Source organism: Passer montanus, unplaced genomic scaffold (assembly GCF_014805655.1).
Source record: "Passer montanus isolate IOZ18808 unplaced genomic scaffold, ASM1480565v1 scaffold27, whole genome shotgun sequence".
NCBI classification, from domain to species: domain Eukaryota; kingdom Metazoa; phylum Chordata; class Aves; order Passeriformes; family Passeridae; genus Passer; species Passer montanus.
In genome coordinates, this window is record NW_024367372.1 from 4,950,496 (window position 1) to 4,972,090 (window position 21,595).

The following is a 21,595-nucleotide window of genomic DNA, read 5'->3' on the forward strand; positions in this document are numbered from 1 at the left end:
TTTTTGTTATCAACACTGAACTGTATTTCTAAAGAAAAACATCTCCTCCCCCTTGCGTATTCATACTCTGCCTACAGAATGAATTACTATTATTTTCTACCTGTTACTACATGCTTTACTACAGTTATGGTTTTGAACACTCAACAGTAAATATGAACTGGTAACTCTGAAGTCTAGTGACAAATCCATGCAGTGTCCTAATCCATGCATGTAACATGGATTTGTCTACAGCTTCTACAGCTGCTTTCTCTGACTGAAGTGTTGAGATGGAAACCAAAATGTTTCCTTTCCCCAAGCCTCACCTTGTGTTTGGGGCTCATCCTGTCAGGACCTTGAATGCACTTCTACCACCCTGGGCCTTTGGCTGCCACAAGGGCTCCATATGGAGGGATGCATCCTGAAAACACCATCCAGATCTGCTTCCCTCCTTACTGTAAAAACATTAAATTCATGATACCTAATAACCCCCTGTGCTGTCTTAATGGCATCTTGATTGCAAGTGGCCTGTTGATGCACAAAGATCCTAAAGGAGCTCTCCATGCAGATACTACATGATGAGTTCCTTTAGCTACACTTGTTTCACAAGGTCAAGCCTCCATCCAAGATCACAAACCACAGCAGTTACTCCATGGCTGTAACAGCTGCTTAAACTGAAATTTTAATTTTCCTAGAAGCTTTATATCATTCCAATACAACTAAGTTTTCAGTTGATGATGGCAATCAGTGACAATCAACTCAAGGGCATAATATTCAGCTACCTTTGTACAGTAGAAAGACCAATGCAGCAGCAGCATAGCTCAGATCTCCAGGGCAGCCTGTTGCTGACTAAAGACTCACTACCCCAGCAGGCCAATCACTCTCACTGAGGCAATGTTTTCAGCACAAGCAGATAACATACAGCAATGGTGCCACACCACTTGCATTTGGCATGGATTAGGCTCTGTTGGTACTTGTTATTTTCCAGCAGTGGGTCAAAAGTCACCTGCATTTCTGATTTCTACACACTGCTCTTGAACAACTGCCAACAGTCTACAGTTGTGACAAAGGGCACAGTCTCACAGTACCTGAATGAAGAAAGGAGAGCAGCTCTACTGACACTGAGCAGGCTCAGCTGACAGTCCTGTGGTTGCTGAACAAGTGGTCAGTGCAGAGGGACACCAACACCAGGATCCAGATCAGCGAGGCACATGACAGGACAACCACACAGCTGCAACCCAGCTGAGGCAACAACCAAGGCCACAGGCCTGAGCCTAAAGACAGCTCCTGAACCAAAGGGGAACCCCAACAAACTCACAGCTCTTTCCACAGCACTCTGACTCAGGATTACATGGCTGCACCATACCCAAGATGAACTTGAGTACTGGCAGCCAAATGAACTGCTGGAGGATAGGGTACTTATGGCCGTGACACCTCCTATTCTTCCAGTACCTACTGCAACTTTTTGGTCGTGTTGGAGATAACATGGTCAGCAATGGCAGTCAGTAAAATTCTGACATTCTTATTTCCTATTCACAAGACTTAACATAATTTTTAAACACCATTTGCATCTTTTTTCAATTGTGTTGTTTAGGTAAAGCTGTAAGCAACCCAGAAACAAAGCTCCCTGGAGTTCAGGATGCACAGGACAAAGGTTCTGATCTGGCATGACATTGTTGCTTGCTAAAAATTTCCTTTTTATTCTGCAAACCTTACATTTTTTATATGATCCAGGTACAGAAGTGCTTTGGAATTAACTTTATAAGTAAGACTGCAATTTTTATTTTCAATGAAGTACTAACAGTAGTCCACAAGGCTTCACATATTTTTAGAAGCTTGATTGAGTTCAAATACGGTACCGACACCATCTCAAAATTAAAAAAAAATATGGAACTGGTACTTAAAAATATTTTTTCTATTTCAACAAACTATATCTATGAGAAACATCCAAGGGGCTTATGCCCCTACCCCCCCTGTCCTTGACCTTGAAGTTTTTGTTCTTATAGTTGCCAACAGGAACACTTCTACTAGAAATTTAATCCTATATTACAGCAGATGATGCAAAAGGATAACTGAAAAAGCAGCATGCATTGGGACAAACAATAATAATGTGTCATTAGCCTTCAAATTACCAGCTAATTTTTACTGCCATTAATTTTGTATGTATTGCTCTGACAGGCTTCATTTTGGAAACATCAGTACTGGTAGCATCAGCACAGCTGGTGACATGAGGGACACATAAAAAACCCAAAGGAACTGCTGCACACATGGATGTATGGAAGAGATGCTTTGCTCTCCCAGTGTCAAGAAACTCCTCCAGGCTATAAAACCAGACACCCATTTTATTTCCTGCCACCTGAAAAATGAAAAACAATCAATCTCCCAGTTATTCTTTAATTGCTTACAAGAAACTCTACTCTCATAATCTACTGAAAACCTGCAACCAACCAAACAGAAAAAAATCATAACACCCAAAAAAACCCCTAAACCACAAAACCATTTAATCTCTTCTTTACTACTGTATTATTCAGTCCATCAAAAATGTAGGTCTTGGGAAAGTAAATTTCAGAACAGTTTCTTAAAATCCATGGTTTCCACAATTATGTATTACATTGAGCAAAGACAGGATGAGAACTTCAATGACAATATTGGGACAAAGGATTAAGGATAATCATTGCAATATTTCATCATTCTGATTCCAACCTTGGGTTGTTTTCCTAACTTGAACCTTTAAAAGATGGTGCTTTTCCCCTTCCAAAAGGCAGCACCTAACTGAAAATTAAAATGATTTGTACACAGTGAAAAGCAAAGGCCTGTCCACAGGTCAGACAGTTCCATTTATATTCCCTTGACAACAAGCATAGTCCCTATTTGAAATCAAGGGAATTTTACTGAATTTCCTCCCCATCAGTCACAGATCAAAATTAGTTTTCTAGAATTTATCCATTGCCACATCAGACAGAACAGGTTATGGCTCTTTTAAAAGGTAAGAGAAATCATGATTTTTAAATTCCTGAACACCCATGTTCCTACTTAAAAGAACAGACTTCTGAACAGTTGGGGTTTATAAACTACCAAAGTAAAATTTATGGAGTATTAATAAAAAAAAAAATATTTCCAGTACTGACATCTAGCCTATGCCACCGAAAGCTGAGAAGCAAAGGTAATTAACAACGGTACCAGCTATGTTTCTTGCATATAAATACTATTGTTCAAGATGTGCTCATCCCAGCCAATACATGTTCTGCCTTCATAAAGTTCTCAACCAGAAACACCCTACAGCAGATATTAAAAAAAGGACTGGTTGCTTAAGAGATAAAAAAAATACACCCCAAACCCTCCCAACACAATGCAAAATTTTACTACGTAAAAAAATACAGAACAAGAGATAGACACTCAATATTGTACAGAAGTGGCATACCAACATGTATTTTCAAATGATGTAAAATGTAATTTGCAATGCACTAATTCTATAAACCCTAAAGAACATATTCAGTGAAGAACTGAACATTCAGAACTGCACAACACAGTAGGCACACAAGAGCTTGCTTGTTAAAGCCAAACCGCATCTCTTCTAGGAAATGCCTTCTAAATACATAAAGGGTATTTTCATAGTGTCACATCTCCTTCCCCTCTTCCTCTCTGGCACTTACAATTCTTTTACAAGCTGCAGTGCACTTTAAGGCAGCTCTATCTGAACAATTCAAACAAAAAAAGGCTTTGAAGCACACAAAGGTTTGCCCTTATTCTCTAGAAACGCTATAGGGATAAGTTGGCTCTTCCCTCCCCCCCTCAGTACCTTTCTGGGGTAGTGACTTCACATCCTTTGACATCAGCACAGCTTGGAAGGGGGATGGGAGAGTTACGGCAGAAAGCTGTAAAACCTGCTTTTAACTATGCATGCAATGCCACCATGAATTCTTAAATCTTCCCCAAACGCATTTAATAGAAAATGGGTTTTGCTCTCCGCCGGTTTTACCGCGGCTGTAACAAACCGAGAGGGGCTGAGCTACAAAGGACTTCCTGCTCCCCTTCTCCGAGCTCCACAATAGCCATTTATTCGCTCGTCAGAGGGTCGCGATTCACTCTCACACGCACAATAACTCACCTCTAATATGCAAAAGGGCCACGGGCTGGAACGGCCCATTGGAATTGGCTGCGTCAACCACCATCCTGCTGCCAGCTCTATTACATGTCAACATCTAGGCTCCAGCAGGCACGGCACTGTATTCCTTAAGGCAAGAAACCAGCCTCCATTTTAGTTTAAAAAAAGACAGAAACTGAAGCGCTCTGCAGCTGGAGGGAACTGGCTGGGGAGTGATGTCAGCGGGCGGGAGGAGCCCCATTGGCCGACGGCAGCAACTTCAAATGACACCGAGGAGGCCGCGAATGAGCGCGGCCGGTGCGGGGCTCCCCCCGCGCCCGCGCCGGCCCCGCGGCAGGGGCGGAGCGGCTGCGGCGATGACGGCCCCGCTGCGTTGGGTTTGGGTTTTTTATTATTGCCAGGATGATCTCATTGCTGCTGTTGTACCCCCGCCCCCTCGATAATATTCAGTAGCACCTGCTAGAAAGAGCGCATGCAGTTTTATTTTTCCTCTTTCCCTAGCCTGTCCTTCGGTACGGTTTCCCGGGATTATCAAACCAATGTTTAATTTAACCGTGGAAAAACACAGCACTGAGGGTACCATCTACAACTTCAGCTTTCAAGGGCCGTAACAAGAGGTAGTTAGTTTACAGTAAGATACAGGTCCTTGGATTATTACTGTTGATTTAGAAATATAAAACCTTATAAACATTCCTTGCACTGTTTTACCACTGGTCACTAGCATGTATATTACAAATAAAAATACACATATATGACAAGCAGCAGATGAAACCATCATGTTTCATGCGGAATATTTCTTTTAATCTAGAAATGGACCTGGATACTATCAATCCAGAAATGGATCTGCCTTCAGATTATGCTGATGTTCCTAAATTTGGATATTGCAAAATCCTGGTTTTCCTTTCTAAAAAGATCAGTAATTATAAATAACTTTTTAAACTATTACTGAAAAGTAAAGAATATTACTAAAAAGCAATATATAAGCATATGGAAGCAGTTTTCCTGCATAATCTCAGAAGTACAATTAAAAAAAGCACAGCACAACAATTTCTGAACTTGTTAGTCCGATTATTTAAGGTATTTACAACAAAACTGTGAGCAGCTTTTTTTTCGTCATATGAGACTTGCACATTTATTCTTACAATGAGCTGTTTGAAGGACCATTTTTTCTGCTGGGAGTGATGTTCAGAGAAACTGGCACTGTTACTTGTGCTGTCTCCAAATCTGTCCTTCTGCCTAAATACTGTATGTCACATACTAGTGCAATAAAAAAAAAAAAAAAGGTGCACATCAGAAGAAGTTACTTTTTCATTAAGTAACTTGCTGATGAAAATTTTAAATAAAAACAAATTATAGGGCATATGTGTATCTGGTTAGAAAAATTACACCACTCTACAATAATACACTGTCAAATATGAGTTAGAGCTGTACTGAATATTATTCAGTTGGTGAAGGGAAAAGACTAACTGGGATATAAAGAAGAAGAATATCATCCATAAGACACACAAAGAAATTAACTGGATTTAATGATTGCTGACAAGGCCCAATTTGAAGTTGTACATCCTGAATCTCAACCTGGTGAGAAAGCCCAAAAACAACAAATCTTTAAAATATTACTTAGTTAAAAAAAAAATAAAGCTCCTCTGTTTGATGTGGTGTGTGGGTTGTTTGTTTGTTGGTTTGTTTTTTAAATAGAACGGACTTGACTGAGAATATCCAAGTACTTTAAAGAATAATTATGGAGGTGGAAGGAATTAATTTTTCTACACTCACTACAAACAGTAAGTAAATGCATCCTACCTCAAAGAAGATTAGGTTAGAAATTAAATCAAATCTTCTCACTATAAGCACACTTAAAAAAATAAAGACTGCAAAGTTTCTAGTAATTTAAAAAATGGCCAAACATAATGTGTGATATAAATGTAATAGATCCTGCTTTTGACAACATCAAAACAAACCACGTGAACTTTTTAGACCTCTTCTCTAAGGCTACAGAGATTCAAATCCTTTGTCCTTATAATGTAGGCAAAATCAGGGAAGGTGTATTCTCAAAAACTTCACGTTTTTTATCTATATATCCCTTGAGTATACCTTAAAATCATAGGATCATCAAGGTTGGAAAAGACCTTTAAAATCACCAAGTTCAATGTGAGTTTTAGCCTTGCAAAACAAAAAGCTACCACAGACATATGCCTTTAAAAGAAATAGATTGAAAAATAAAACCAAGACTGACCTCTAACAAGGTTTTCTACAAGATTCTGATGGATGACAGAAAAAACAAAACAACTTGGGTATTTTTTAAAGTATTTTCACTCGCAGGATCTTGTAACAAATTGCTTCTTTTCCCAATTGTAAAGCAGAATTAGATTATCTTATAGTAATAAACCACAGTACAAAGTGGCAAAAATAAGGTTTAAAATTCCAGTTTATCTGGTAACTATATATTTAAGAACAGCTGCTCTATCAGTCCTTTCTACTCATGTCTGCTTTAATGGTCAACTACTGCTTCTGTCTCTCTGAAACTCCTTGCAAAGATTAAATGGCCAGGAAGGCTGTCCTTGTGGCCATGGACACAATTTCACAACAAAGCAAAAAGGGAAACATCAGTTACAGTGCCATTTCCTAATTTATACATAACCATGGCTTTCATTGTTGGAGGTTCATTAGCAAATTTTAGGTAGTGGTTTAAGAGTCAAGCCACCTGGAAAATTCTTCATTTGAGAGCGTAAATGTGACATTCACAGAGCTAGCAGTTTATTGGCAGATAGGATTCAGTCACGTTCAGGAAGTTTTCTTTTGTAGAAATGTTCTCAGTTCTTCTTTTTTTCTGGACTCTGTTAGGTCTGCGTCCAGTACTTAAAAAACCACTGAGAAACCAGTGTATTTCTGCTGTAATTCTGACAGGGCACTAGTGAAGCTGACGTACTTTGGTCTTCATAAGACCTTTTGCTGGTTAACATCATCTGCAGTTTTCTCACCATTGTACAGATTGAGAGTACATTCTGCTCAGGAGGTCTGTATACCCTCCCTTTGTCTCAATCTTAAAATATTTGATTTGCCACCAAAGGAAAATATTTACTTAAGTTGAATTATTTTGAGCAACTTCATTTGGGAAAAAAAACTGCAAGGAAAATTGAGTTAGGAATTGACTTCCTAATGGAAGGGAAAGAATATTAGTGCAAGTGGAGCAGAGCTAATGAATATCAATGGGAGGAAGAACTTACTTTAACAAATTTATGAAGACATTTCTGGTGCAAGAAAATGAAAAACAGTATTAACTTTAGCTATTTATTTTCAGAATTAAATGAACAAAAAACCATATTGACAATGTAGTGAAACTGTACCTATTAGAGGTTTTCTCTGAACCCTGCTCATCACTGCTAACTTTCCAATGATGGGAATGAAGGAAAAATCCTATAAAGTTCTCAGGATATAACTGTAACTTTTTAGAACTATAGAATGGTTTTGGTTGGAAGGGACCGTAAAGATCAGATCCTTTAGTTAGGATCCAGCATTACAGCTAATGAATACTCTTTACATTTGGAGGCTATGTACCACTTTTTCAAAAACAAACACTCCATTTGGGTTATTGATTTTAAAAACAGCCACTCACCCTGCTTCTCATCCCCCCATAACACATATAGCAAATTCACCTGCCCAAAGGTTGCCTTTATTTCCATTCTACACCACCTACTACTCTAACTGATAATGGCAGAATCAACAACATAAGATAATGAAAATTGCACAAACTTCTACTTACATGAAGACACTTGGCTTGGTTACCTCTCAGACTATATGAGTTTTTATTTTTTGATTGAGAGAGGAAGGAAAGATATTTAGTCTGAGCTCTAAGGTTATTAAAGGCACAATTGCTGAAATTCCTATTCCTCATCAACCTAAAGCAGCCTTTTTGCAGGCTGCTTCAGGCCCCTTCCTGCCCTCCTCTCTGCTTTACATTTGAAAATATTTTGCTCTCATCTGTTCAGTGGTCATCATACCCAGCTGAGTTGGTGAAATCCCCATAGCCAACAGAAAGCCACATTGTCAGGTTGGTTTTCTGCTAACTTAGAGTGTGTTCCATGGCAGTGTAAGCTAAGCTAAACCTACAGGAGCTACTTCTACAATCCCCTCTCTTCTGAGGCTCAGGTGCCCAACTCTCTGAAATTGCTGTACAAGGTTTGTGCAGCTGCATGGCTAAACCAGATTAGGAAACTGAGCACAGTTAAAATGAGAAAAGGGTGAGTTTGAGCCATGTTGATTCCATTATCTCGCCCACCAGACAGACACTCAAAAAAGGGATAGGAATAAACATGACTTGCTTTTTCTGGTAGGAGCCATGTCATTGACTTCCCCCTCCCCTCCAATTATAGCCTACACTAAACTTGCTGTTCTCATCAATGATGTCAGGCTATAAGAAAATGTGGGTTCTATCACAATCCTGAACAGTGAGTTACTCAAATATAGTAATTTTGTTTTAGAGAAGGAAAGGTACGGGATACTACACATTCTGGAGGAGAACCTGTAGCAATAGGAAGGATATGGGCTTCTCCTTCTAGGTTCTGACTCAAATCCAAAGGACAGCCAAGAGGAAATTCTTCAAGGAAACAGAGCCAGTAAACATCATGTTAATACTTAGCTACCAAAAGAAATACAGAGCTAAGACTTACCTGGCTAAATGAAAGGGATCTGAACTATCATGCAGCTTTCTTAAAAAATTCCCAAGACTGAAGCATGGCAAAAGACAATTCCTCATTGAAAATTTTATAACATTCACTTCTTGTAGTACAGCAAAATTTGGTTAAAGAGGAATTGGTAAACACCTATTTGTGACTGGATTTCCTGTCTCTATCTGGATTTCCTAATATTTGCACAGTCACTGTAGCACAGAGTTTCAATGGTGCCAAGTTTTCCTTCAATCAATCTTGTATACTCAACAAGTTTTGTGAGCGGGGACAGGGAGAAAAACCAGTAGGTATTGGTTGAGTTTAGAAAGCTGTACAAGACAAAATCATTACTTTAAAAGAAACCTATTTTAAAAATAGCATTGGTACAAAAAAGTAATTCCTAGGGCAGATTGCAGAAGCTCATTTCAAACACTGGCACACTATTTTAATCAAGCCCTGTGCAAAATCCATCAAAATAACACCAAACTCACTGATGCCAGTGGCCTTACTACATAGGTCACACATACCACTTTTAAGAAATAAAGTGTAAAAATATAACATTTCAGAGTAAAAATTTGAGACCAGGCTAATCCAACAATCACTGATTGATATTCATGTGTATAAATTCAATGTTTGATCTGTAGAGGTCTTAAGAAGAAAGAAATTCAGTGCAGCAGGAAAAATGTGAAGGTCTGATTATAATGAGGATCTACGCAATGGAACAAAATGTTCCTTTTGTGAATGAGGGTATAATAAAAGGCATTTTAAGAGAGATCTAAATTTAATTCAGAGACAGGTTAGAATCTAGAAAATAAGACAATACCACATTTTAAATCCTATTTTTATGGATTCTATCCAAACTTCAGTGGAAACAAGTTTGGTAGGAAATGCTGCCAGTGACAGATGTAGTGCATTCTTCTAACACTTTCAGCTGCTGACTAATGAGTAGGTGTTTGATAGGGCAGTTGAAATGAAAAACGGCGCACTAATCCAAGCCTATGATTTCATGTAAAACCAGCTGAAGGAAAAGAATTCACACACTCAAGCAAAGTATCTTTCTTCTTTCCTCTACAACCTTTTTTTTTGTAGTTCTTCATTCATTACATATCATGTTCCTTCATCTTTAAAATGCTGCATAGCAATTCAGACTGGATAATTTCTAAATATTTTAATGTTAATTACTTTATAACCACTGATAGACCGTATGTTCCTGTATGAACACCAAACAATTGTCAGCTTTTGGTTTAAGAAATGTATATGCTTACACAGACATTTTAATGATTATTTTAAACATCTTAAAGAAAAATCAGTACAGGAAAGTCTGTTTACATAGTACTGATAATGCTTTTAAGGTCAAAGTTCAAGGACAAAGTTGCTAAAGTAACAGGACAAAGAGCCTCCACAGTTCCTTCACATGATACAATACATACATTCAACCATACTGATACAGGAAAGAACAAGCTTCTGCAGTATTTTCCATTATGGGGTTTTTGTTTCAATAAATTAAATACAAGACTGGGCTGCCAAAAAACCCTATAAAAGCACAAACACAGTCAGGACCAGAAGGACAGCATTTAGCATACTGAGTTGCTCCACTATAGGTCACATACAAGGCAGAGGAGAATGATCTGTTCCATAAAACTGCATTCATTGATATTTTACATGAGAATTAATTGTTTTGCCTCAGTGTCTTGCCTTTTAAATGAATTATATACTAGGGCAAATTATATTTTATAGCAGCATTATCTTGTTTAATCTACCATCTTACTTTGCATAAAGTACTTTTATCTAAGCAGGAATGCTATCACCTTGCAGCTGGACACAATTCCTGAATTGCCATGCATGCACATAAGAAGTACAATTAAACTGGAAAGGCCAAAGTACTGCTTATTTATCCTCTACATAAATTACAAGTGGCAGGAGTAGGTTTCTGCAGTGAAAGTGATCTTAAACATTGAGATCTCCAATTTCAGTAGCTTATATGAAAAATGCTTCTCAAAACCCCAAAGCAGTCCATTAGTGCCATGTTTCTCACAAATTCAATTATATTGCACACATCCAGTCAGTCTCTTTTGTATCATGAAAACAGATGCTAGTTTTAAATGAACTGGTAACACACTCTGCTTAAGTTTAAATGTATTCCAATATGAATTTGTAGAAACTATCAACATGCATGGTTCAATTTCTCTACAGTACTGAGAACAAAACTTGACTTGCTTTTTCATTTACTTGATATTAGATTTACTTATTACTACATGAGAAAAACACACAATAATTTTACATTTCTGGCCTCTTGAGCAATTCTCACTTTTTCCTCCTCTCTCATGGTTTCAACAGTTTTATCAATCAAAATTTGGTACAATTGGTTTTTTAGGTCTCAGACTCAAACTGAAATCACCTCTTCTTCAATTTTGATTCACCAGACTTTAATATTTTACAGATGATGAAAACAGACAGCCATTTACAACTTAAAAACATTAGGAAAGCTTTAATAATGCTTGCCTCCCTATCAGAGTCCTGTATCACAGGCAGACAAGTTGAGACACCACCCTGATGTTCTTTTACACAGAACAGAGTGAGAATTTGGCAGAGCTCTGAAGTCTCTGCTTGAAGAAAAACAAGAACCATGCTCTCTGCATGAAATGTGCTCAGGAAAATGACCTGTCATGTTCGTTTCTTTTCCACCCCCCCACTTTTACTGAGGAGGTTTTTTTGGGTTGTTTTTGAGTTTTTCAAATAGATATGACTAATAGTACTTCTAATGTTGAAATCATGCTAAAGCAGAAACTGACATCACCAGAAGATCAAAACCAGGACTGAACAAAATGTGTGGCAAGATCTTCAACAACAAAATACCAGAATCTGTTTAATCCTATCACATGCAGATATTCTACATTAAAAACCAATTCTATACTTCTCAGCACTAAATGCCACTATGTTAAGGCCTCAGCTGTCAATGTAGCTTATTTCTTCCTACCTTCATAAAAACATTCATAAGAATATTGTATCCACATGTTTGAGATCAAAAGTCCAACTCCAAGAGCTAAATAATACCTTTTAGAATCAATTCAGAACTGCATTTGAAAATAAAAGTTGATGTCCAATCTCTATTGTATCCAACAATGTTCACTTTTATCTGAAAGAAACCCCCAAACCTCAAATAAAAGTAACAAAAAACCTCAATCCCAAATGCACAAACTGAATCACGACACTGCATCCCAAGAGGCCTTTACATGCCTGTAAAAGGATTTTACCCAGCTTTAAAAAAGTATATATGAAAAAGCTACAAAAAAAGCATATTTTTGAATCGTGCCCAAATTTACATATGCATGACTAACATATGTTCATTGGGAAAGTTTGCAACGTTTCAGAATATTAAGTAGTACTGACTTATTTTTTCAAAGATGTTATTCTAGAACTGACAGAGAACATTCCTTTTAATGAGTATTACTTGAAGGTTCAAGTTAGATTTGTGACACAACTGTATTTGACAGTGCATGAAACATTTTATCTTAGGGTGTTTTAATATTCTATTAAAAAATTCTCATTGTGATATTTTGTTACATATTGTCATGATTCAGACTGCATCCTTAAAAATCTCAACTTTGTACAGTCATTTCTATTTTAGAGTTTACTACATTTACTGCTTACTAAAATCAGCACATTCATGCAAAATAACATACAAATACATTCACCTGTTTGTAAAAACAAACAGTTAAAAATCTCATTTACCATGAAAAAATTACCAGTAATGTAACAATGAATTCATAAAGCTGAAGTGAGCATGCAAAGAACACAAACTCCTTCACTGTGTCAGTGCTCAGGTATGCACAAGCTTGGATATGCTGCTTTTTAAATATATTTACACAATAATATTGAACACTTAGGCTGTTTATTTCACAGAGAACACATTTTTAAAGTTTTAAACAATTTTAACAATTTATGTAATTCTAATATTTTATATTTAATATACTAATTTAAACATATCCTAAATTACTAACTGCTTTCTTAGGAAACTAAAAATGAAAAAAATTGGTACGTTTCTAAAGATTGAAGCACCCTTTGCCATTTATATTTGATATAAACAAAGAATTAATCTGCAAGCTTTCAAACCACAATAAAATAAAATACATCTTTAAGTCCAGTAGAATTTTTTCTCAATTAACAATTTAAACTAGAAATCAATTTTCTGTAACTTAAGTACCTGCACTACCAATGTTAGCTAACAAATGGAACTGGATAAGCAGAAATCAGCAAAGCACAAGTTTGCTGGCACAGATTTTTTTTTTTTTTTTTTTTTTTTTTTTTTTTTTTTTTTGGTGAAAATAGGTAACACCTTTTCAAGGTGTTTGATACTGTTCTGAAGGCACTTCTCCAGAGATACTTCTAGGTTATCTGTGGGCAGACAAGCTACCTGTTCTACCCAACTAAATCAGGTTGCACTGCACTGTGCTGCAGGGAGCTCACTAGTTTGCAGCTTTGCTAATATGTAGATCTTGATGTTCCACAAACCAATTGCATCAGAGACTTTTCTACATTCAGCTCTCTTCTTAAAACCGCTTAATTCATAATCTATTTCATTTCTTTGTGCATTATCTGAGCTGTCCTGCTCCTCCATTTCCTGGATAATCTGAGGGTGCATAACGTTAATTGTAAGTTGCTCCAATGAACACAAATCACACCACACCAATTCCAGTCACCAGGGCAAATATGCTGGAATTTCCAGAAGATTATCATCAGCACTTTGGTATAACACCCAAGAGAAAGTGTGCAGCATGCCTGAAGATCAAAAAGCTATTTCTTAAATAAGAAATCTTGATGAAAAACACCTTGGCAGCTCCTCCTTTCCCTCCCACTATTTCAAGTGATCTGCTGACCTCATCTCCAGACCTGTGGCACAGAACAAAGGTGGTTATCTCACCAATACCACAGGTCATTTAGACCTCACCAGTTACAAGCTTCCACATGTCTCATACAGACCTTAAAGTATGCAAAGACAACCTCATTCTATATTTTGTGCCTAAAATACAGTCTCATGTGAAGTGCATCACACCACAGTAGTCAGTGCAACATTTGTAAGAAAATACACATCTCTTGCTATACTACAGACAAAAGAAAGGTTCCCCAGGAACTGTAGCCATAGAAATACAGCCACTTGTTATGAGTAACAGGAGTTTGAAAGCTGATTAAGTGCAGCTAACCTGAAGGAACACTATGTTCTTCCCAGCACTTCATAGAAGTCAAACCTGTCTTAATCATTTCAGTCCTTTAAATTACAGCCTGCCAGTCCAATTTAACTCCTGTCCAGACAGAGACACTAAACAACACACAAAGATATCCAGAAAGAAAGTTTCCCAGATTCACTTGACCCACTAACTGCACATTAAGTCAAGTATCTCTGTATCTTTAAAGAGGAACAGGTGACTGGCCAACAGTATTCTCAGCAACCCCAGCAGGCTGGAATTACATCAGGAGTAAGCACATGCAGTGAGCACAGCCATTATGCCAACATCTGGTATGATGCAGGAGATTGGGTACAGCTTGATAATAAAGCTATTACTGCCTTTACTAGTGAAAGGTGGCAATTCCTACCCCTCACTAGATCAACAATTGCACCAGTGCTCCATAACAAAGTCCAGCCCTTGACAACCTGGGGATGTACACACAGCACCAGGCAGCCACCAGGGAGAAGCTCAAGATCTTTTCATTCCTTTCACCTGAGTGTGGGGGAGTGATTGCAGACTCAAAGCAATTACAATGCACAATACTCCTACCATTTCTTCACAAATAGGTACACTGTGTCAAGAAGTGCTAGAATGCTCTGAGAAAATACCTCAGACAGTTTGTAAGATTTTTCTTTTTTTTTTTTACTCCTCCCTCCTCCAGCTACAAGTAAGCATTCTTCTGTACTTCACTGGCCTACTCGTTTAAACTGCAACACAGCCAAGGTAGAAACAGATCTTAAACTTCACCTTCACTACTGTAGGATGGATTAGTTCTCTCCTGTCCTATCTGCACTCATTTTCCCCATTTCCAGCTCTCTGTCCATACTGCTTCTAATTGCATATGCTGAGTTCTGGTACCCCTGAGCTGCAGTCCCAGACACTACCAGAACCACTGCATTTAAAACAGGACCAAGAAACAAATTATATTCTTTGTGTCTGAGTCTTTGAACAAAAGGTTCTGCCAATCAATGTGGCTGCATGCTTAACTTCTTATAAAAATCACTAATTCAGTGTCCTTTGCTTATGTCACTCATGCCCCGGTTGTCACAGCTTGTGTATGAACCTTCTATGCCAGTTTAAAAGAACGTATTATTCATAATCTGTGGTGCTAAATAGTCTTATTAAAAAATTAATAAATAGATTGAAATTAACTAACTAAATAAGCAGTAGTTTAGTCTTGAAATATATTAAACAGCATCTTGTACATAGGCTGCTAAATTAACATGATGGACAGTATTTCAGATTCTTTTTGTAAAAACAGTATCTGTGTGAAGAGAAAAATCTTGCAATCTAATTTGACCTGAATGAAATGCAGTGTAATTCAGATAGGCTGAGAAGCAGAGTTTATTTTCAAGAAACACTAATTTATTATATTAAGAAAATGACGAATAGAGGAAAGAATACAATAATTTCCCCAACAATTTCACATTGCCTACACCAGTACTACTCAACATTTCAGTGATCTTTTAGGCTTTCGCTGGCAATCTTGAACACTGCAAAGTACACACTGCACGTCAAAACTGCCTTTTTTTTGTTTCCCCTAAATAAGCCTTCAGAGCAAATAAAGATGATAAAAGCTGGGTTAGTAAGAGAAGACCCATCAATTATCATCTTTTTGTCACAGATGGAAGTAAATATATACATATCTAAGAGCTAAAAAAAGCCTTAAAATCAATGAAGGAAACATTCATATGCACTGAAAAGGCACCACTCTGCTTGATCCATGCTCAGGAAAAACAGACCCATACATAGTGATAGACCAGGTCTTCCAACAGTGTCAAGAGAAATTTTAGCACAAAGCAAGGTTTGAGCACACTGCTCTGAGGACAGATGCCTAATATTTTGCAAAGAGATCCCAAATATTCTGGTTTTATGTGAGATAAGTGAATATGCTGTCACACACACACTGCCTATACTGACTGCCAAGAAGGCAACACACTGGAAGTCCTCAAGTGCAGATAAAACAAAAAGACAAAGCCACCCAGCGCAAGTATGTGCAATTTGCAGATGTGCATACTTGATGTATTATGTATGCTGTCCAGATATCAGAAGTATGACAGCTGAGGTGCTTCTCAGTCTCATGCCCAAATTACCCCACAAGAGTAATTCTAATTTGTAAAGACATACCTTTTAAAGCTGGCAGTTTTTGAAGCTCCCTGTTATTGCTAACATTAAACCTCGAAGAACTCTGACGCTTTTCCTTCTTCACTACATTCTGTGGTGCTGGTACTTTGATTTTAGATAGTTGTGCTGGGGGAGGAGTGCTATTTGATTTTTTGTTTGACACCTGTTTAAAAAGAAATTAAAGCAGTTAATTACAGCTGAACTTAGAAATAAAAATCTTTACAGAAATAAATTAAAATTAATATGCTTTTAATGAAACTATTGTATCCTTCATCCTCTGAATGTATTGCCACCTATTCTGCCCATCTTTTCAGCATTTATTCCTGTACCATAGCCCTCATACAGATGGGAATAGATCAACTTGGTACATGCAGTAGCCCACTTATTTGAAGTTACCAGACAACTGAAAATAAATTTTCGAATTATATAGTTCCTCAGTTACTCTCACCCGTCCCCCCTGAGAAGTCCAGGTCTCCTAGGTATTTAAGTTCATCTTCAAAGGGATCAGAGAAACTTATCCATTTACAGCAGGTGAAGCTTTCACTGCCTATTCATCCTGTGCCTTGCTGACAGAGTCCTAAGCTGGCCAGGGCAGTCAGGCTTTGATACAAAGTTAAAGGAGCGAGTCTTACTATTGTAGTAGCTTTAACAGCATCAAAAACATGATTTACTGCCTACTCAAAGCAAGTTGCTCTTACTGTAATAATTCTTATTAGATTGTCACTGTACCTCTGTATGAAGTTTATAACATAAATCCAGAAAAATGGTTCCCACTACAGGTTTTCAGTTTGCTGTTATTTCACTGACTACACTTGACGGTGCTCTCTCTCAAGCTGAATAAAATGCATCATTAACAAAAGCCTGTCAGGACTTGTGGTGCTGCCTTTCTCATTCTTTTTTTTTTTTTTTTAAGGAGGAAAAGCAGGTTTAAAGAGGCAATAGTTAACTTTAAAAATATGAATAAGTTCATGACATTCGTTACTAAATGATAAACATCTAGAAGTGATCTATGCTAAAAATATAGAAACAGCTGACAGGGATCTCTTGCTGCAATACTAAAATTCATTTTGCAGGCCTTTAATTTGCTGTAGAAATCTCTCAAATTTGCAAACTAGAAACACACACATCTTAAAATATACCCTGGCACTTCTTCCTTACAGGAAAGACCACACTCTTCTCAGAAAGTGCCCACAAGATAAGCAATAGGGAAAAAAATCAGATGGGAATGGGATTCATGATGGAAATCAAGTTGAAACACTGGTACTTTGGCAGTTTGACTAGGTTTAATTAGAATTTTGTTAAGTGTTATAGGTATGAAAGCAGCTTCATTCCTGCATGTAATAATATCTGTAGCATTTTCATAGAGATAGTGCTAAACCAAGGGAAACCAATTTTCTCCCTGTTCTGAAAAGTATTTCCAGAAAAGCTTATTCATCAACAATTTCCATACTCCTGTAGTGTATACATTCAGCGTGCATGGAAATGTATACACTACATACATAAATGTCTACTTTTGAGTCTCCAAGACTCAAAAGGTAACTCAAAGTAATTTCATTCCAATTTTGTTCCAGTAGTATGACTGGGAAAGAATATATACTCCAACAATAGATTAACAATTGTATTATATTATACACACAACACTTAATATAGCAAAGATGACTGAGAGCAACATTAGGATTTCATCAAACCCATTTGAGATGATAATTTTTCAAATTTAGTATCATAAAAGCAAAACCCCTTATAGAGCTTATAGAATAAGGGGAGACAGTACAGTGAATATTATAAGTCTCAGTTACCAAAAACACTCTAGAACTTGTTCCAGTAAAAACTGAATACATCAGCAAATTGAAAGAATTTATGTACAAGTAATACCTGTTACATTGCATTTTTCAGACTATTTCACTTTTTAATCTCAGACACTAAATGCTTGAAAATGTTTATGCTGAAATACAAGTGATCTGCAAGGTAATTTCTATCCATTAATTGAAATTTTAAAAAGCATTATAAACAAAAGTATTAACAGACTAAGCTAAAAGAAAAACACCACTGAGAATTAGGAAGCAATGACTTACTGAGTATTAAGTAATAAATGCTAATTAAGATGCATCATAAACAATTTTATTGCACAGAATTCTGTACTTTCAATATTGTTACTGAGCCTAATGGTGTTTTTCTGAACTGGCTACTTTCCACTACCACATGTATTTTTTCATTACTTAGAACAGGAAAAGCCATTTTCCAGTTTCCTCTATTCCCAAACAAATTCTCCATTTCAAATTAACGGGTGCTCTCATGTGTCTGCACACATGCACACACCTCAGGGAAGCAAGTATTCTGAATTGCAGAAAAATTCTAAAATTAGCCAGAAGTGGTTATTTAAGAGGATGGGTAACATTTCTGATTAGAAATGTTGAAAGAAAGCATTTTTTGTTGCTATGGTAACTTCCCATCTAGAAGTGATGACTCCAGAGTAATTCTAGTCCTGAATCACTGGACCATTTATCCATCAGATTTCCTCCTCCTTCCTACCACCAAGCATGATCACCCCTGCCTTTCAGTCATGCTCCAGTCAGCCAGCACATACCAGAAAGCTGCCAGAATAATTTCTAAACCATTAATTTCAGTGCCACGCAGCTGTACCCAATGACCTCTGCAACTGGCACTACGGTGCCACCATGGAAGGGCTGGACTCCAGGGCTGGATAGAAGGGCACCCAGAAAGTGAGTTAAGTCAACTTAAGCCACAAAGCTCAGCAATTTTAACCACATCTCTTAAAAAAAAAGGCAAACAAAATCAGACTAACAATTGTGTATTCATCTGCTAAAGATTTCAAGGTAACACTTTCTATGAGTACAGTGCTTTTGAGTTCAGGTGGAAGAGCCAAGCTCAGCTTTCTCCTCCCAGTAACAAACCAAACCAGCACAGACACCACAACTCCCAAGAGTAAGTGCTGGACACTGCTACAGCAGAGTGAACAGTTCAATGTATTTGACACCAGAACAGTCAAGCTACAGACACCTTTTAATCAATTCTCTTTCTATGGCTAGAAGAAGCAATACCTATTCTTGCCCTTGTTCTGGCAAACGGCTCCCTCCTACCCAAATGTTTATACAGACAGACACATTCAATTTCAAAAGTGCTGATAAACATATAAAAATGTGCACAAACTGCTCTAAAAAATGTCACATTGAGAATGTTTCTTCAAATAATGATTAAAACACAACCCTCAGGTTTTATAATCAATTTATTTCTGAAAAGCTAGAGCTTTGCATAGATACTTCAATGAACGTTAAGACAATCAGCTTAAGTGTGATTTCGACTTGTAAATTCTGACTTTAACAATTGAAAGGATACAGGAGATGTTCCTCAGTGCCTTTGACTAAGCTTAAAATTAATTCAATACAGTGAAAGGTGGGGAGAAGACTTTTTGCCAGTCACAACAGTTCAAGGCAGATAGCCCTTGCATCCCTTCATCCCTTGAATCCTGCATCAAGCAGAATGTGATACATTCCTTTCTTTAACATCACTCTTTTGAGCAAAGTTGGATCTTTCCCCCTTCTGACATCATACAGGCAGGTAAAGATAAAAACACAACACTAAGTTTGCAACCAGGGAAAGAAAGATATGAGCAGAGCAAGCACATCTAGAGTTACAGCCAATTTTTCTTAAGTTAAACTGACCATCATCAAGCATCCCACAATGCAACTTTTACTTTTGGACACCTATCTAAGACACAAAAGACAGTATGGTGGGACCTGGAAGGAGGATCCACCCTGCATGCTGTGTACATCAAGAAGTCTTTCAGGAGAACCTACTCTTCCCTTTCTGACAGTCTCCCAAAAATGCTATTCAAGCTACCTCGGCAAACAAGGACAACCAGAACTGTCTGACCTTACCTTCCAAAGCACTAGTAACTGAAACAGAGCAAAGGACACAAAGCCTTCTGATCCACACAATCAAAAGCCAAACCAAGCCAAGCCTAGAGTGGAGTCAACTCTATAACGATGCAGCAAGCTTGCATAGTGCTTTCCAAGATATAACAGCAGGGTGAGGATTTGAAAATGACAGTAAAATCACCTTGATGCATCTGTCATTAAAAGACTTAGAAAACTGGATGGCTTACAAAAATCAGACCTCCTAAGCACAAGGCCATAGAGATGCTCTGCCTGAAGAAACACAGTGCTGGGCAGCAGGCTATATGGTGTTTCTTTACACAGATCAGTCTAAGACTAATATGCAAATTTCTGTTTTCTAATAAGTATCACCACTAAATTCAAGTTTATATCAGTGTGCACACGATTCCACAATGGCAGCACCAAAACCTTGAGAAAAAACTCTGGACTATGAAACATGGTAGATAAACCCTGTACCAATTCAGACATGATTAAAGGTTCCCTGTGAAATACAAGTACACAGAGCAAAAAGCACAGAACACTTTAAAAGAATCATCAGTCTGAATCTGAAACAGAGGGAAAATGCTTATTTTAATGCAGAATTAATCCCTTCCCTCTTCTCCTTTTGGTATAGTAAGTAGCCTCCATGGACTTATTTTTCATTAAGATAAACACAGGTCTGATCTACAGCACCCAGAAGAGCTTGTTTCTTGCCAAGACAGCCTCAGAATGCTATGAAAGCATTCCGGATTACATCTAAAACATGCTTACAATGGAACTGAAATACAGGTTACTGAAACTAAACACAGATCATCACAAAACATGAAAGGGACATTAACAACTTGATTTTCAAAACTGTATGAGGGCCCAGTATGTAACCAAAATAATTTGGCTAACAGGTTGAGGCTTAATACATAATCAATGTAATTAGGCTGAGAAGATGAATTTAATTTAATCTCTTGAAATGAGAACTAAAATCAAAGATCAAGGAGTTAAAATGGGTGGAGAGTAGCTAAAGAGCCTTCCATGTAAGTTTTTTCTCCTCTGCAGTAACTTCAAAGTAGTGTGAAAATCTCTGAACACTCCAGGAATCTTGAACACTACCACAGAGCTCTCTCCTTTGCAGATCTTCATTTATGGTTTGGGGTGGGAACAAGGACAGACAGTATCTGGTATATGGCCCAGCTGTCATCAACCTGGTAAATATATCCACACCATACCTACAGGAAGTGGGCTGGTGATGTGACATCAGCAGCTGGGACCAAGGCAAGTTGTTCAAGACAACACTACAAGGAAAGCAGCATGTGTCACCTGATTTCAGTTCTGTGTTGTTAACAGCAGCAATTCAACGTGACTTCCCAGAGGATAACAACAGAATAAACTCTTTTTACTAATGGTATTAAAGATAAGGCCTGACAGAGCTTTCAGACAGTCTGCAGTAATTCTAGTACATGCAAGTGCTGGCAGAGTTTATTATGGAGCAAGTAGACATGATTTTTAACATCAATATTTTCAATCTACAGAGAATCAGTACAAACTTTACAAAGCTTGATATGGAATACACTGGGTACGTAAAAGGGAACACTGATCTATAAACAACACAGTTAA

At 37.5% G+C, this 21,595-nt stretch overlaps 1 protein-coding gene across 2 annotated transcripts in view; it reads right to left on the reverse strand.

The window, feature by feature from the left end:
* Positions 1–21,595, reverse strand: part of PPP2R5C (protein phosphatase 2 regulatory subunit B'gamma) — a 71,586-nt gene that overhangs the window by 38,624 nt on the left and 11,367 nt on the right. The window contains exons 1-2 of one of the 2 annotated variants that reach the window (XM_039712596.1): positions 16,098–16,232; positions 4,085–4,208 (exon numbers count right to left, since the gene is read on the reverse strand). In XM_039712596.1, the coding sequence (XP_039568530.1) occupies positions 4,085–4,178 (94 nt within the window). In that variant the 5' untranslated portion in view covers positions 4,179–4,208; positions 16,098–16,232. Of the gene's footprint in view, positions 1–4,084; positions 4,209–16,097; positions 16,258–21,595 lie in introns of those variants that run through there. The other variant, XM_039712597.1, reaches the window with a different exon arrangement.